Source organism: Jaculus jaculus, chromosome 15, assembly GCF_020740685.1.
Source record: "Jaculus jaculus isolate mJacJac1 chromosome 15, mJacJac1.mat.Y.cur, whole genome shotgun sequence".
Taxonomy (NCBI): domain Eukaryota; kingdom Metazoa; phylum Chordata; class Mammalia; order Rodentia; family Dipodidae; genus Jaculus; species Jaculus jaculus.
The window spans coordinates 52,141,267-52,157,556 of NC_059116.1; the positions used below are offsets into that span (position 1 = coordinate 52,141,267).

General features: G+C 35.0%; 1 protein-coding gene across 3 annotated transcripts in view; it reads right to left on the bottom strand.

Annotated features, from left to right (window-relative positions):
* Positions 1–16,290, bottom strand: part of Asxl3 (ASXL transcriptional regulator 3) — a 205,191-nt gene that overhangs the window by 157,309 nt on the left and 31,592 nt on the right. Inside the window, exons 3-4 of one of the 3 annotated variants that reach the window (XM_045135320.1) lie at positions 2,122–2,330; positions 947–949 (exon numbers count right to left, since the gene is read on the bottom strand). Coding sequence is in view for 1 of the 3 variants with exons in the window: in XM_045135319.1 (XP_044991254.1) it covers positions 11,886–11,888 (3 nt within the window). In the remaining 2 variants the exon portion in view is untranslated. Of the gene's footprint in view, positions 1–946; positions 950–2,121; positions 2,331–11,885; positions 11,889–16,290 lie in introns of all 3 variants that reach the window. The other 2 variants (XM_045135321.1, XM_045135319.1) reach the window with 2 other exon arrangements.

The following is a 16,290-nucleotide window of genomic DNA, read 5'->3' on the forward strand; positions in this document are numbered from 1 at the left end:
CATTAATACCCATCAATTTAAAACAGAAATTATCATGGAGCCAGACTTCATTGAAAAAAAAAAAACAACTATGAGGTACAGAAATCCATGCATATCACCAAAACTACTACATCTACTTACACATGGTTCCATATAGAAAAACCGTACAGATACATTTTTAGAAAATTCATATAAACACGTGGCATTTGCCTTTAAATGCTGCCTTTCTTTAAATAGTTACTATTTGATTGACTTCAAGTATTGATCATCCAAGTGGATTCTTAGGATACAATATAGGGTATCATTACTACATTTTTGGTACAGTTTATAAATGTCAGAACAGACATAAAATCAAAATTCCAAACATGTTCCTCTCTTAAGTGATGAACATTTGCTGACCTTAAGACCATTCATTTTGTCACAAGGGTTGTCAAAGACAGTGTTAAGCAAACTCTGGAAGTTTTAAAAATAAACATCAAGCTAGTACATTCCTGTATCTCCCATTTCCTCCTTGGCTTGTTCTTTCCCCTAAATAAGTATGTTTTTCTTCTTTTTTATTTCCTCTTTTCTCTAGGGACTCACACTTCAAATTTATCATTTGCTTATGTCTACTTGTGTTGGAAAGACTGATTTACAGAATCAGCAAGCCAATACTCAAATACCAGATCTTACACTTAAAACTGTGTGAAGTTAGGCAATATACCCAAATTATCTCAGCTTCAATTTCCTCATCTATAAAATAAAGAAACAGCATCTACTTCTCAATGTTTCTGTGAGGATTAAATGAACTAAAAAATAGAAAATACTTGGCTCTGTGCCTAACAGTGATCACTTACTGCAAAAATGTTAGTTTCCTGCCCTTTTGCCAAAATGACATTCACCGACAGTTCTAATGATATTTACAGATATGTGCATCTGTGTTTCCTTTCAGTTCTTTACCTGGATCCTGTTCTTGGGCCTAACAAACTTCCTGTGTGTTCAATGCTCAACAAGCTTTTGTTCTCTAAAGGAAAATCTCTGCTATCATATTACACACATGCATAACCACCATGAAGAGGCATGGAATTTCTAAGGAACAAGTACTAAGTTGAGGAAACTTAGCATATTCTTTGTAAGAACTTACATTTCTTGAGAAATGTAAACAAAAGAAGAGGCAGTATTTAAGTTAAAAATTCCTTAAAGTACAATCCAGTTTAGGATTAGAACAGAGTCAGAATAATAAAGCACTTTTAGTGAAGACAAAGCAATATACCCACTGAGAAAATAAGCCCTCATCTTCAAGAATAGGTATTAATATAGTTGGGCTACTTTGATTCCAAGAGTCCTAAGGAAATGGGTGAAGAAGTATGCCACAACTTCCACAAGAAAGATAAGGACATGAAGTCAATGTTCACAGGTAAAGTGGCTCTGGATAGATTCCAGAAAGGAAAATCATATATATTTGTTGGATGCATATGTATATGTTTATTCACGTGTGCAAGTGAACATGTGTGCAGGTGTGCATGCACATGTGTGCCATGTGTGGAGAGGCCAGAGGTTGACACCAGACATCCTTCTCCATCACTCTCTACCATATTTATTGAGACAGGGTCTTTCACTTGAACCCAAAGCTAGCTAACTTGGCTAGTCTAGCTAGCCAGTTTTCCCCAGGGATGCCCTGACTCCAGCTCCTAGTTTTTGAAATTACAAGCCTGCAAGTGATTTATTCACTGAGCACTGAGACATCTCCCCAGTGCCAAATCAGATATTTCTATCTGATATTACAATGTAATTTTTATAATTAGATAAATTTGTGCTTAAAATATGGCCACAGTTTATACAGACTGAAATTCAAGCATAAAAGTTGGAAAGAACACTATTGCCTTATTATTTTCACCTCCCAACAAATCACACTTTCTCAATTCGCAGTCTAGTCTGCACTGTCACACTGCTGAAACAGAAATGACATGTAAACGACCTCAAATCAGGGAATCACTCTCATCACCTTTGATCCAGCCATTCATATCACACTGCCTGGCCTTTGGGCACCTGGTGGTCCTCTCGTGTTCACTAGCCATGAAGGGGAAATGAATGACTACTATGGGGTTCCATATGGGAAGACCCTCAATGTCCATTTCACCCACACCACTATCTGGTACCTACCCGGAAGGAATGAACGGAACCACTCCAATGCAATCCCAGCCACTCCTGCTAGTTCAAGCATTCGGTTCAGCATCACCTCATGACCAACACGAAAGCAGCTGATGCTCTAATACAATCATCATGGAAAGTTGTCCCAAATCCTTCATTCGAGGAAGAGCCTTCATACACACCAACGCTGTCTCCAAGCCATGTCGGGGTCTGAAACCAGACTGGAAAATATTATATATGTGTATATATAGTAAAACTCCCACAAACCACTCTTCTTCTTATAAATGTTTATTTATAGCCACTAAAAACATCATTCATTCATATATGTGTGTGACACACACACACATATATTGCCTTTTCAGAGTGAAGATATGAACATTTGAGGATATGCCGTCCCCATAGGAGAAGGAAAACTTGAAGCACAAGGAGACCTGGTTCTGCCTGGTAAGGTAGTTGAGGTGATCCAAAATGGAACATACTTTGTCCTAAAGGGAAAGAGAAAACATAATGTTGACTTCTAAAGCTAATCTTCTATACCTGGTGGACAGGATCAAACTACTCTGTTTGTTTTGAGGAAGCCTTAACTTTTAGGAGATAAATACCAATGCCAGATTAATTCTTGTAGTTCCATTTGGTTTGAATAAACATACCTTAACTACACCTAAATTCCTCTGTGTAGATATCTCGTCATAATCATGTGATCATCACCTCAACCATTAGTCTTTCCTATCAAAGAGATCTAGAACATGGTTATCGTGGATACAGGGCTCAGAAACACAGGATGAAAAACTTCAAATTGTAATAAAAATTTTAAATGATCAATGGCCCCTCAAGTGTTATTATGTCTTTAAAAACAAAGACTAGAAATCAACTGAAGATCAATTTTCTTTTTTTCTACTAAATAACTAGGTTTTACAGAAAAAATATGATAAGTTATTGCATGCAGTTCTCACAGTTTAACTAGAGAAATCATTGCTGAGGTTTCCTTAAGTCCTGTATTATGTGATTAAACACTACTTCCTTTTTGTATGCCCATTTAACCTAGAATAATACAGTTCTGACAACTACAACTTTCATTCAAAAAAGTTAAAAGATTTCTGTTTCTAAGATGTGTCCACAATAAAATTAAATAAGTTAAAAGTACTGCAGTATCACTTTCTCTGTACTTACCCTATATTATTTTTTGCTTTAAACAACTATATATAAAATGGTAACATATATTTCTACTTAAAGTTAATAGAATCCTGCCTTCCTACTTCCATTTCACTTCCTCTACTAGCCAGATCCACCCAAACCTTGTCAATGATATTCAGTTTATATTAAAATACAAGCATTTCAAAGTGTTCATCAGCTGCATTTCCTCCCTTACTTTCACTCCCAACTCAAGTATTCAGTATATGTTAAACATTCAAAACTCTTTTAGACAGATCTGACTTGTGGTTTCTACCAAACATAATACTCATTATGTTTTCCCACTAATTTCATCACATCTCATAAAAAGTAACATGTTTTCCACTAAGGACCATGTAAAGAATGAATGACTCTCCCGGGCAAAAGACTCACAAAATATTATTTTAATATTTATATGGATATAAAAAAATAAAGGATTAGTCCTTGTGGTTGCTTAATTCAAATCTGTATTCTGGTGCATTACACTGCACTCTACTGAGCCTTTGTTGTATAACCTGGTATTCTGACCATAGCACAGTAAATGTGTCAGTCTGTTCAAGCCATCCTTAATCAGATACCAGTTAAAGATATCTACAAGTAAGATATATTCAATCAGATAAACATTCATTGTGATGTCCACCATGATCTAGGAACCGAACAGTGTATGCAAACACAAACACTGCTTGTCACTAGCTATCATTAGTCAAAACTTATTTGGAAGATATACATAAAGAAAAACTATGATAATGACACCATGAAAATTTCCCACGAGATAGGAAAGAGGTAACTGTGGAACATGCTTACCAGGGTAGATAGTAATCTGTATCATAAGCAAAAAACAAGTATAATGGTGATTGTAACAATAATAACCAAGAAAAGTGGAGGTGTTGAGTCTATTCAACATTAAAAAACCACAAAGTTCAATTCATAATCTATTCATGCATAAAATATGTTCTACACTATATTTAGTTTACTAGGTAGTGAAGCTAATTTCAGTATCATGGGCATATACTAGCATGTTATGAACATTTAATAAATAATAAACAGAGACTATCAATGACAGAACACAATGATATAGATTTTCGAAAGAACTATTTCCTGTATATGTAACTATAGCCCTGTAGCAAAGTGGTTTTGTTTACTGAAAACTGATAAAATATAATTTGTATATTTAAAGTTTCATATTCTAATTTGAATAAAACTGAGATAACAATGCAAACATCTGGGACTTTAAGACAAACATTACAATTACATAAATAGCAGGAGTACTGACTTGATAGAACACATTAACACATATGAGGTTAAAGGTTTAACACTCAAAAAGCTAAGTATGGGAAGAGAAATACACTGTCCTGCTTATAAAAATTTATTAAAAGCATATCACTGAGTGAATAATAATTTACTTACAAGAATCTTGTGTCTCAATAAATCCCTTATTTAGTATCCCAATATTAGTCTCTTGTACATGTCATACTAAAAACAACTGGTATTCTATGAAGAAACATTATCATAGAATCTTAATTAAGAATATCAACTGGAATCCCATTACATAAAATGAGTAGTAGTTGCTGTTATAAATTTCTTAGTGAAATGTGAAATATTTGGCACTAGTGTGCCAAAATGCTACTGTAAAATATCTCAGAACACAACTTGGAATTGATTTCATCATGATTTAGTGTTTCCAAGTTGCTAGCAAAGCAGCCAACAGAGAAATTTCCTATACCAAATATCTTAAAATTGGCAGTACATTTTCAAAATTATTTTATCTTTATAACAGTCTCATGATGCAAATAAACTTATAATTTTCTTTACTTTACTGAAAAGAAAGAAATAAAGACGGAGTGACTTATCCAGGATAACATATTCTATTAGAAGCAGAAATAAAGTAAGAATTCCCATTTCCATTCAGTCAATCAGAAAATATCATCAGCCTATTATATGAAGAGCACCATAGAGAAGAAAGAGATCAATGAGACATGAACTCTACTATTAACAAAATCACAGACCTAATACAACAAGGGAAAATTCAGGAGATTTTATTAGATGTCATAGCAAAGGAGCACACACATTATATTAGAATGAAATAGATGGGAAAAAGATAGATTGAAGTTATGGAAGTTAAAGAGTTCTTTATGGAAGAAGAGTGCATGACATTTGAACTGGACCTTGTAGAAGACAGAAAGAAATACAAAGCAAGGGCCATTGCAGACTGGACAGATTCACAGAGATCTAAAAATACATGAAATATTTATGTAATATATAATGGTAACTTCTCAAATATTAAAAACAAAAGGTCAATATATGTTTAACATAAATCAAGTCCAAGTATGCAATTTAATGTAAAAATAAGAAATGTGGGAAGCTGGTAGCTATTCCCAGTAAGGATCCATCCTTGTACTTAAGACCACCAACCACCTTACATTTTATCCTGAAGCAAGCCTCCCACATGGACACTGCAGTCCCCGAAAAACCAAATGTACCTCACGATTGCTGGACTTCCTCCAACGAAGTTAACATGACAAGTGAACTGTAATTTCATTAAGCTACTTTTCTTTCAGGATTTCACAGTAGCTGAGCTAACTTATACATTTGTTTATAACAATAGGTTATGGTATAAAGTAAATAGCAATCAAAAGTCACGTCTCTGCTCTCAGGGATCAAAATAATAAAAAGATCTGAAAACATTATATTGCAAGGAGGTGAATAAAATGAGCAATAAGCCTTTACAACATGCTTGTAAACCCTACTGTTAGATGTTAATTTACATAAGAATCCTACACAATATGAAGAACAGGGATCAACTTTATTTTACAACTAAGGAATAAAGCAATGTATAATGAATTAAAATTAATTATAAATTAGTGACATAGTCTCAAATTATACTCAATTTAATCTCATTTAGCAGTTAAAATAATCGATTGATAGGTGATAAATAGATATATTGCACTGATACCTAAAATATGTACACTAAGAAGAGTAAAGTGAGTTATCAATAATAGGAAAAAGAACCAGTAAATAATAACTGGCTTTCGTCGTGGGTTCATATAGAGTGGCAATATTTCCATTTACCTGCTGGGCTCTTCATAACATAATATACACAGTATCACTTTTCTCTGTTTATATTTAAATGTTTATTTGTAATCTTAATTTTTGTATGGTGAAAAGAAGGAAATATAATAAGCAAAAACTAAAAATAATATATTTAATCATATGAGTACATAAAAAACAAAATCTAGTAAAAATAAAATCATACTACCCCTTTAATTAAAACTGACTCTAGGCAGAGCTCCTAGCCTTTACTTCACATATCTTATCATTATATTCATAGGAAACTAAAGTAGAAATTGTCAATGAGATGGTCTTTCCATTTTCATTGGGTTACTGGCTGTCTTCATCAACCCATAGCAAGAATGTACAGGATGCTGTCTTTGTCTTTCTTTTGCTGAGATCTTATGGCAACAAGGAACCCAGGGAACCAGAACCAAGAATTTTGGTTTTCAGTCTAAAATTATAGTACAACTGCTCTTGCACCCTAATTCATGTCAACAGTTTTGCAAACATGTTCTACAGGAGACCAATGAAACCAAGTAACAGGAGATTACAGGATCAATGTAACCACATCACTTTAGATAAAATAAATCAAAGATGTGTACCTTCCAACAGGATCTTAGAACAAGTCACTTATCTTTCCTTCTTTACATAGTCACTTTTGTATATTCTTCTCAAATTTCAAAATGAGCAGTGTCTTTGAAGTTGAAATACTCACTAGCTTTACTATAGACAGTTCATGAACCTTGTCTAGGTCTCAATGTATTGATCTATAAAACAAAAATCTAAAGCTATATAATCTGCAAAGGCTTTAGCAGAAACATAATCATGTAATAATTCCAATAGAAAATTCATTCACATCTTAGATTGCATCCTAATAGAAGATGGGACAGACACTTTCAATGATCTGGTTAAAAGAGTTTACAATCATTTCTCCAAATCATGCTTTTTAGTTGAAACAGTGATGATCCCAGTAAATGGTCTTTTGTAGAAATTAGTTCTGACCGTCTCTTTATAAAGAACAGAACTCCCCAGCCACTGAGAATTAGCCTCTCCTACATTAGCTATCGTCATAAAGGCAGAGTTGGGAAAAGAAAAAAAGCAAGAAAAGTGTTTGGTAAATTAGGTAGTTGTACAATGGCAAAGTATATTTTAAATAATTATCCATTTCAAGTAGCTTAAAATGCCCCTAAGACTATTTTTAAATCCCCTTATCTTGTCCTTACGTGAAAAGATGAGGGCAATAGTTAATTGTACCAATTACACAAAATAATTTATGTAAGGGTGAAAATGAAAAGTTACAATTGGCTTTTTTGGGTAATACAAAAAAGGATGTCTAAAAATAATAAACAATTGCTAATTTAAATAATCAAATTAATATTTGCATTATTAAAACTGGACTTATTTAAAATTGCAGCAACAAGCCAGACATGGTAGTACATAACTACAATCCCAGCAGCTGGGAAGTAGAAACAGGAAGATCAGGAGATCAAGACCAGCCTCTGCTACAGAGCAAGTTCAAACTCATTTCTGGGTTAGTAGAAATCCTGCCAAAGTGGGAGGGGGAGAGAAGAAGGAGGAGGAAGAAGGGAAAAGAGAAAGAGGAAGAAGAAAGAAGAAAGGAAAGGGGAGGGAGGACGGTCTAAAAAAATGACAGCAGTGTTCTGTAATTGCAAACAGAACTTCTTGTTCATGACTCAACACTTTTCTTTTTGGAGTCAGGAGTAGGGGATTCCAAAGCGGCATCTAATACTTAACCTAAAATTGGAGCCATTCTTTTGACTATCCATTAGTGACAATTAGTCCCAACACCTCTTCATGAATGCCACTGTTCTGTTCCTAGTAACCAGAAAACCTCCTCCAATGAACACAAGCTAAAAGTTAAATAATAATCACTATATAATTTGCTAAATTTTATACAGACATGTGCAAGAACTAAGACATGAATTCCAGAAAGGCATAACCAAAAGAGCTTGCCTGCATTACAAAAATAAACAGGACGGAATAGTGTTATTACAGTTCCCCACAAAAAAAAAGAGGAAATAGGTAGTAGGAGGGTCAGTGGACAAGTAGACCTGATACAGAAAATAGTGACAGCATATTATTATTCATGATGATTCTCTGCTTAAGAAGTCCCCTAAAGAAGACAGCTGTTCCACTTTTGAAACTGTACTTACTCATCCGAGCTTTAGTGTCTTTCCCTATTTGCATCTCTTAAAAGAAAAACAGTATTAAAAACTAGCCTCCTTGTATTCCCACCTTAAGGTGTTTTTCTTTAATTTTGTTTATTTTTATTTATTTATTTGAGAGAGACAGAAAGAGAAAGAGGCAGAGAGAGAGAGAGAAAGAGAGAGAGAATGGGCACAGCAGGGCCTCCAGCCACTGCAAATGAACTCAGATGCATGTGCTACCTTGTGCATCTGGCTTACATGGGGACGGGAATTGAGCCTAGAACTGGAGTCCTTAGGCTTTACAGGCAAGCACTTAGCCGCTAAGCCATCTCTCCAGCCCTTAAGGTGTTTTAAACAACTGCTTTCTATTTTCACTCAGCTGTTCCTACAAGTATATAGACTAACACCTTTTAAAGACACCTTCTGGGTTGCATGTCAATTTTGTTACCAATTATGTTTTAACCACTCACAATGGCTGTTCTACAGGAGGCATTTAAGGATGTATGTAAGTCTAAGAACAAGAGAACAACGGTGGTTCTATGAGGTCTGAGAACTTTCTTTTCCCTGAAATCTGCTAATTTCGCAACATCATTCCCTACTCACTAAAACATTATCTTCTAAACAAAATAAAATAAAATGAAAGTTACATTTGAAATATATGTACTGTGTGTATAGCCTAGATTTCTGCTGGAAATCACCCTCCTCACACAGGTAAAATGTAACAAATAACATTAACCTGAGGATTTGCATTCTACAAATCTAAATAGGCTATGGATATGGATTTTCCCCCCTTTCCATCCTACTTACAATTAAGCTATTAGCTAAGTTTCAACATGCCTATTTATAAGCCAGACTTTAATCCTTTTTTTAGGCCTTTTGTTTGTATGTGCGGTATGCGTGTGTGTGTGTGTGTATCTGCAAGTTTGTAGGCACATATGTAGGGGTGCATGTTAAGGATGGCACTGTCTTCCTCAAATGTTTGTCACTTCCTTTACTGAGGCAGAGTCTCACCTGAACCCAGAGCTCACCCAATCCAGGTAGTCTAGCTAGCTTGCCCCAGGCATCCCTTGTCACTGCTTCTAAAGTTCTGGGATTACAGGCACTCACCATAACTATCCAGCATTTATATGGGTGCTGGGGACACAAACTCAGGTCCTCATGTTTGCCAAGTGATCCATCTCCCCAACCTCTAGACTTTAATCTTAGTACATAACAAATGTTAGATCTCAACAATGCACCAAAGAAGCTACCATAGAAAGTAGAGGTATGTAGACTTAAGACAGTCTCATCATAGGTATGTTCTACACCAAACAGTTTTATAGACTCAGCTTCCAAGTTTTTTTAAATGATTGGGGAGTGTTGCTGTAGCTTAAAATGCTGAAACCTACAACCCCAGGGTTATGACTTTCTGCTTAATGAATTGTCTCATGATGCAATCTCATCTGCCTCAATCTCATCTGCTTCCTTTTATTTATCTGCCAAAAAAATGGAAATGGTAGTATACCCAAATCTAAGCTATCTTTAAAAAGTTAACTTACACAAAAAGTACTTAATAACAAAAATAATCAATAAATATTAATATTCTTTTTACCACCAAGCTGGTATTTATTAATTTGCTTAACATGCTACATAAAATACAGTATATTAGCTCTATGCCAAAAAAATTAAGGAATCAAACATATGAGTTCATTACTTTGACTTTACTATGTGTGATGGCTATATTGACACGGTAGAATGTAATATACTTATGAAGAATTTGAGGATTTAGGAATTCAAAAATATAAAAAATAAAATAAACAGACCTTATACATTACATTTAAGATGTGTTTTACAGAAAAGAGGTGATGAGATAACCTAATTAAATACCTGGAGATTTATCTTCCACAATATTGGTAAATCCTAAAGCAGAGACTAAAATTTTGTGCCTCTATTAACCCTAAGGACCTGTGTAGTTTCAAGAACACAGCAGGTACTTTATAAATGTTAATGGGGCTGGAGAGAGGGCTTAGTGGTTAATGATAAACCTGCGAAGCCTAAAGACCAAGGTTAGATTCCCTGTACCCACCCAGATGCACAGGTGGTGCATACGTCTAGAGTTCATTTGCAGTGGCTAGGAACCCTGGCACACCCATTCTCTTTCCATGTGCCTCCTTCTCACAAATAAATAAATAAAATACGTAATAAAAATAAATAAATATTAATGGAATAAATACCTTAAAAGTTCTACAGTCTCCATTAAAATTAAACACTGACTAGACCATGTATAGCATGAATTTATGCAATGAGATCTATGTCTTTATATATTTATTTCCCTTATTCCCAATGATTTGACTCAAAAGCATTATGCATTTACCAAATTAGTAATGACTCTAAATTGATTGAAAAGACCAGAAACCAGGTATGAAACCTTGAACTTTACATAGCCCAGGTTTTAATAAGTATCTCTTTCTCTGTGTGTGGGGGAGGGGGGGATGTGTCTGTGTGTAATACTCTGAATCTCAGACAAAACTGTAGGTAGCAATTATCAGTATGAATTAGCTTAGATGTATAGGAGTAAGCATACTTAAGACTTTTTTTTAAAGAATGCAATCCAGCACTCTTTTTTTTTTTTTTGTTCATTTTTATTTATTTATTTGAGAGTGACAGATAGAGAAAGAGAAAGAGGCAGATAGAGAGAGAGAGAGAATGGGCATGCCAAGGCCTCCAGCCACTGCAAACGAACTCCAGATGTGTGCACCCCCTTGTGCATCTGGCTTATGTGGGTCCTGGGGAATTGAACCTCGAACTGGGGTCCTTAGGCTTCACAGGCAAGCATTTAACCTCTAAGCCATCCCTCCAGCCCCTTTAAGACATTTTTATCCTAACAGAACTAAGATTTATTATTAGAAACCCTGGCTCAACAACAACAAACAAACAAACAAAAATCATCATTTTTATTCCCTCTCAATTAAAATCAACTCTAAAAAGAAGTCTCCCTGTCAGCATATCAACTGTTTTGCATCTGAATTATGTTGTGAATTTCAAAACAATGAAGCAAAACTCAAAATCATTTTGGCATGTAGCAATTAAGAACACAAGCAATGAAATAAGAGATGAAGAGAAAATCATCGCTTAGAAAAAATTAAACAAGATCACTTCAGTTAAAAGTCTACTTCTCAAGCCAGGCGTGGTGGCACATGCCTTTGATCCCAGCACTCAGGAGACAGATGTAGGAGGATCACCATGAGTTCAAGGCCACCTTGAGACTACATAGTGAATTCCAGGTCAACCTGAGCTAGAATGAGACCATACCTCGAAACCACCCCCCCCCCAAAAAAAAGGTTCTACTTTTCCCCAAGACTTTCACTTGCTAGGTGTGGTAGACAGCTTCAGGTCACAGAGATGAACTTCCTCAGGCACAGTTTTGAAGGAATGGAATTATTTGTAAATTAAAGATCCAGGGGAAGTTCCATAATGGTTATAAGAAGTTGGCCCCCTTTTACCAGCAAAGAGAAGAGATAGAGAGTGAGAGAAACCACAAGCCAAAACCCAAAAGCCATACCACACAGCACACTTCAGGAACTCCAAGCCAAATTTAGGCAGTTTGCCTATTTTTAGACTGAAATTCCAAATACACCACCACACCTTAGGGCTGGACCCTAAGATCCAACCAGTGACACCTCCTCCAGCCAGGTGTCTGCAGGATTTAATAAGATCCTGAATACATTGGGGCCATACATTTAATTACCACATAGGGCTACATAGAAAGACTTATGCACAGTGTAATTTTATAACCATTTCTGGTTTTATTTCTGCACTGGAATATTTACAGAGTATTCAGTGTTTCTGGAGTAAATTATACCTAGATCCTGGTAAAGCTGAAATCAATTCAATTACCTTTTTTGTTCAATTATTTGGAAGAATAGAGAAAGAAAGCTTGACAGAATAAAAAGATATATTAAGCAATGGCCATTTCATAGCTATAATTGCATAGCTTGGTGGATACTGATGCCTTGCAAATTATTATATACAGTCAGCAGAGCTATTCAAATCAAATTGTGGTATTTGAATCTATACATTATACTTGAATGTGAAACTTCTTAAGCTAAATATTCACTGGTTAGTGTTAGAACAGCAGAGGAAAACATATATTACCAATACACAAAATAGAGGTACAGTGATGTGTTTAAGCCTATTTTTAAGAATACCTTCTACAACATATTAGATACTCTAATTTCAAGATAGGTCAGAAATTTGGGAAATTTTCCAAGTTCTGAATCACTGTTACAAACTGTATGTTGCTTCCTTCCCAAAGTATACATGTTGAACCCTTAGATCTCAATATGACTGTACTGGAGCATCCAAGGAGTCATTAAGGTTAGTGAGAGTGGAGTTCTGATCTGACGGGATTAGTATCCTGTTAAAAAGTGACCAAGAATTTGCAATCATTTTGAATGGCTAGATTAAGAAAATGCTATGTCAAGAGTGCATGAAGGGGACAAGGTAAGGGCCTGGGAGAAAGTCTCTAGACAATGGCACTAGATCTGAACTCCAGAATTGTGACTAAATGTATTTTTGTTGTTTAAGACATTCAACCTTTGGCACCTGAAATCTCAGGTCATCATTGTGAATGTGACTTTGATATGGGTATTCAGAACATTTCCTTTGCAAACTTATGACAGTTTTGTGAGACATGTCATCTGACAAGCATTGTGTCCTCACTCAGGAGTCCAATTGCAAATCAACAGTGTGACTACCCAAAGTACATTGAGTGTGCAAGCACACATACACACACACATACACAGGTGTACCGCACTTCATGAATGCCTTAAGGGGTCTACACTCTATCTTTTAAAGCTTGAAAAATACACACGGCATAATCTCACAATGAAAGGCACACAATCAACTGTGACTTCAATATCAGATCCTGACTAGGAACGCTTCACGAAGAATTCAGTGCAGGGTGGCTAGGGTTGTGCTAAGTAGCAGAATGCTAATTTTCCACATAAGTATGTGTCAACTTGAGAACAGCTCTATCAGCAATATATAATCATGTCTCCCTGAAGAGTCATTTAAATTATTGTATAAATATATGCAATATATCCTTTTAAGTTTAACAGAAGCTTAACCTATGATAGTATATAGCTATCTTTATATAATTAGTGATATTCATGCATAAACTATGAGTATGTAGTTAATCCATACCATGTAATAGAAAATTAATTATGTGCAGAAAACATAAAATGACAAGAAAACATTTCAAATAATAGGTGTTTGAGGAAACATATACTCTCTCTACATATACATATATAACTATAAATTCAAGTTTTCACTTACATGCTTGCTATGTTTACTTCATAAGCCTTACATTATCTTAGTGTCATTGATTTATCATGATATCATATTACTTGGGATAAAAATCTGATATCCAATTTCATCAAATTGTCACAAAACATGTCAGTTTTTTATAATTTTTTTTATTTTTATTTATTTATTTGAAAGCAATGGACACAGAGAAAGAGGCAGCTAGAGAGAGAGAATGGGCATGCCAGGGCCTCCAGCCACTGCAAACGAACTCCAGACGCATGCACCCCCTTGTGCATCTGGCTAACGTGGGTCCTGGAGAATCAAGCCTCAAACCGGGATCCTTAGGCTTCACAGGAAAGCGCTTAACCGCTAAGCCATCTCTCCAGCCCAAAACATGTCACTTTTGACTTACCATTCACTAATACTGATATTTGCCATGGAATACTATAGAGTATCAGTTAAGAGATGCTACTATAAATGGCAGCAGCTATCACAAAGAAATAATTCTGAGCAAGGGTATTCTTACATAACTTGTCTAGACAGGAAGATACTGCAGCAATTAAGGTAAGAAATAATATGCGATTGAATAATGACAAAAAATGGAATATACATAAGAAAGATATAGTCAAGGTGAAACCACACTCCCATGAAATAATTGGTCATGAGAAGATGGAAGGAAAAAGCTGAAAGTGGCTCTAGTAGACATTTCTACTCTGAACAAAAAGTAAAATTTCATTTCAACTAAGAACTACATTATTCTAAAGTTTTGCTTAAATACATGCACACACACAAATGCAAATTCCTCTGTGCTTCTGTTTAATAATGCCATTGTCCTATGCGCTTCTGCTCAGTGGCTGATTAAACACAACATTTACACAATGAGAGAATTAGACATTGACCAATGGTTGGACTGACACCATGCACTACCACTGTAATTATAAAATGTAATGCTCCAACACACACACATACACAAGCTATATCACCATTTAAATATGGAGGATTGCCAACTTGGATACTAGAGAAAAGAATTGATTCTGCAATAGAAATTATCTGTGTTTCTTCCATATCTCTAGACAAAACATTTCAGAAGCTGGAAAGAATCACCTCCTATAGCACTAATTAGCAACATAAATCTCACCAAGATCAATGTCAAGAAATGTTAATGTTTGTCACTATACATGCTAATAGTATTCCTGACTGTTTATCCTTTAAAAACACAACACCTTTAATAAACCACAGCTTAAAGTGGTGATCCTAATTACAGCATATCATCACAAATGTTCCAAGATAGAAAAACAGCATGCCTTAAAACAGGAGGTAGATGCAAATCTATTCTAAGAATTAACCACAGCAAGGAAAAATCCTCATGCATGCTAGAATCTTGGCCTGTCAGTATATATTTCACATAGAAAATTTTTAAAAAAATCTTCAATCTAAGTAACACTAACCCCAATAGAGATAAATTTTTAAGAGTCTCTACTGAGATAGGTAATTATAAACTGCTATTCTATACAATGTTGATGAAATCAAACACATTTTTATGCAGTAAGACATCTATAATACTGTAAAAATATACACAATAAGTATTGCCCTGTTTGTATCTTACAAAAATTTTGTTATTGTTTCATTTGGTATATATGTATGTGTGTATTTTTACAACCCTATTACACTCATTAAAAGCTATTTACCTATTATCAAATAATATAAAAACTGTACTATAGTGCATGCCACATTAGTGATAGGTATCTTGTAACAGTAATGTTCAGCATGTAAGTAATTAGCTATGACTGATGAATGGCTGCTTCAGTCTTGCTAGGTAAGCACTACAAGCCTTCCTCTATGATTTTATGGTTCCTGGCTATGCAGTGTTAACATAGCATTCATTTATTTGGAAGCATCATGTTAAAAATTACATGAGACAAGACCGAGAAAAACACACATCGTCAGGCATCAAAAAATGCCTCAATCTTCTTTGTTCATAAATAGCTTCTGAATAAGAAAATCAACACTGGGAGAAAGCCACAATCAGCCCAAACAAAGTGTCAGGAGTTACTATTGTTTTTCTGAGAAAATGTACTTACTGATTGCAGACAAGAGAGATGTCTGCAACAGCCTCAAGCCCCAAGGAAATGAAAATATTCAAATACAGAGTCCACAATAATCAAATATCTAACCCACAAAACAGCAAGCTACAGCATAAATAGGCTCCCCCTCTATCCAAACAGTGTGGCTACTGGCTTGTAAGATCCCCACCATCTGAACAGACTTCCAAACAACTGTCACTGATTAATTGTTGACAACCAATAAGCAAGAAGGAACAGAAATCAGAGTAGCACCAGAATCAGTCAAGCAAAAAACATAGATATAATATAAAACTGTAGTATTAAATTCTTCTGTCCTATTATTTGGATAGGGAGTAAAATTTACCAAAGTTATTGCCATTCAAAAAGAACCAAGTCTAGAACAATCATGCCACATTCATATTATTAATATCATTTTCAACAAA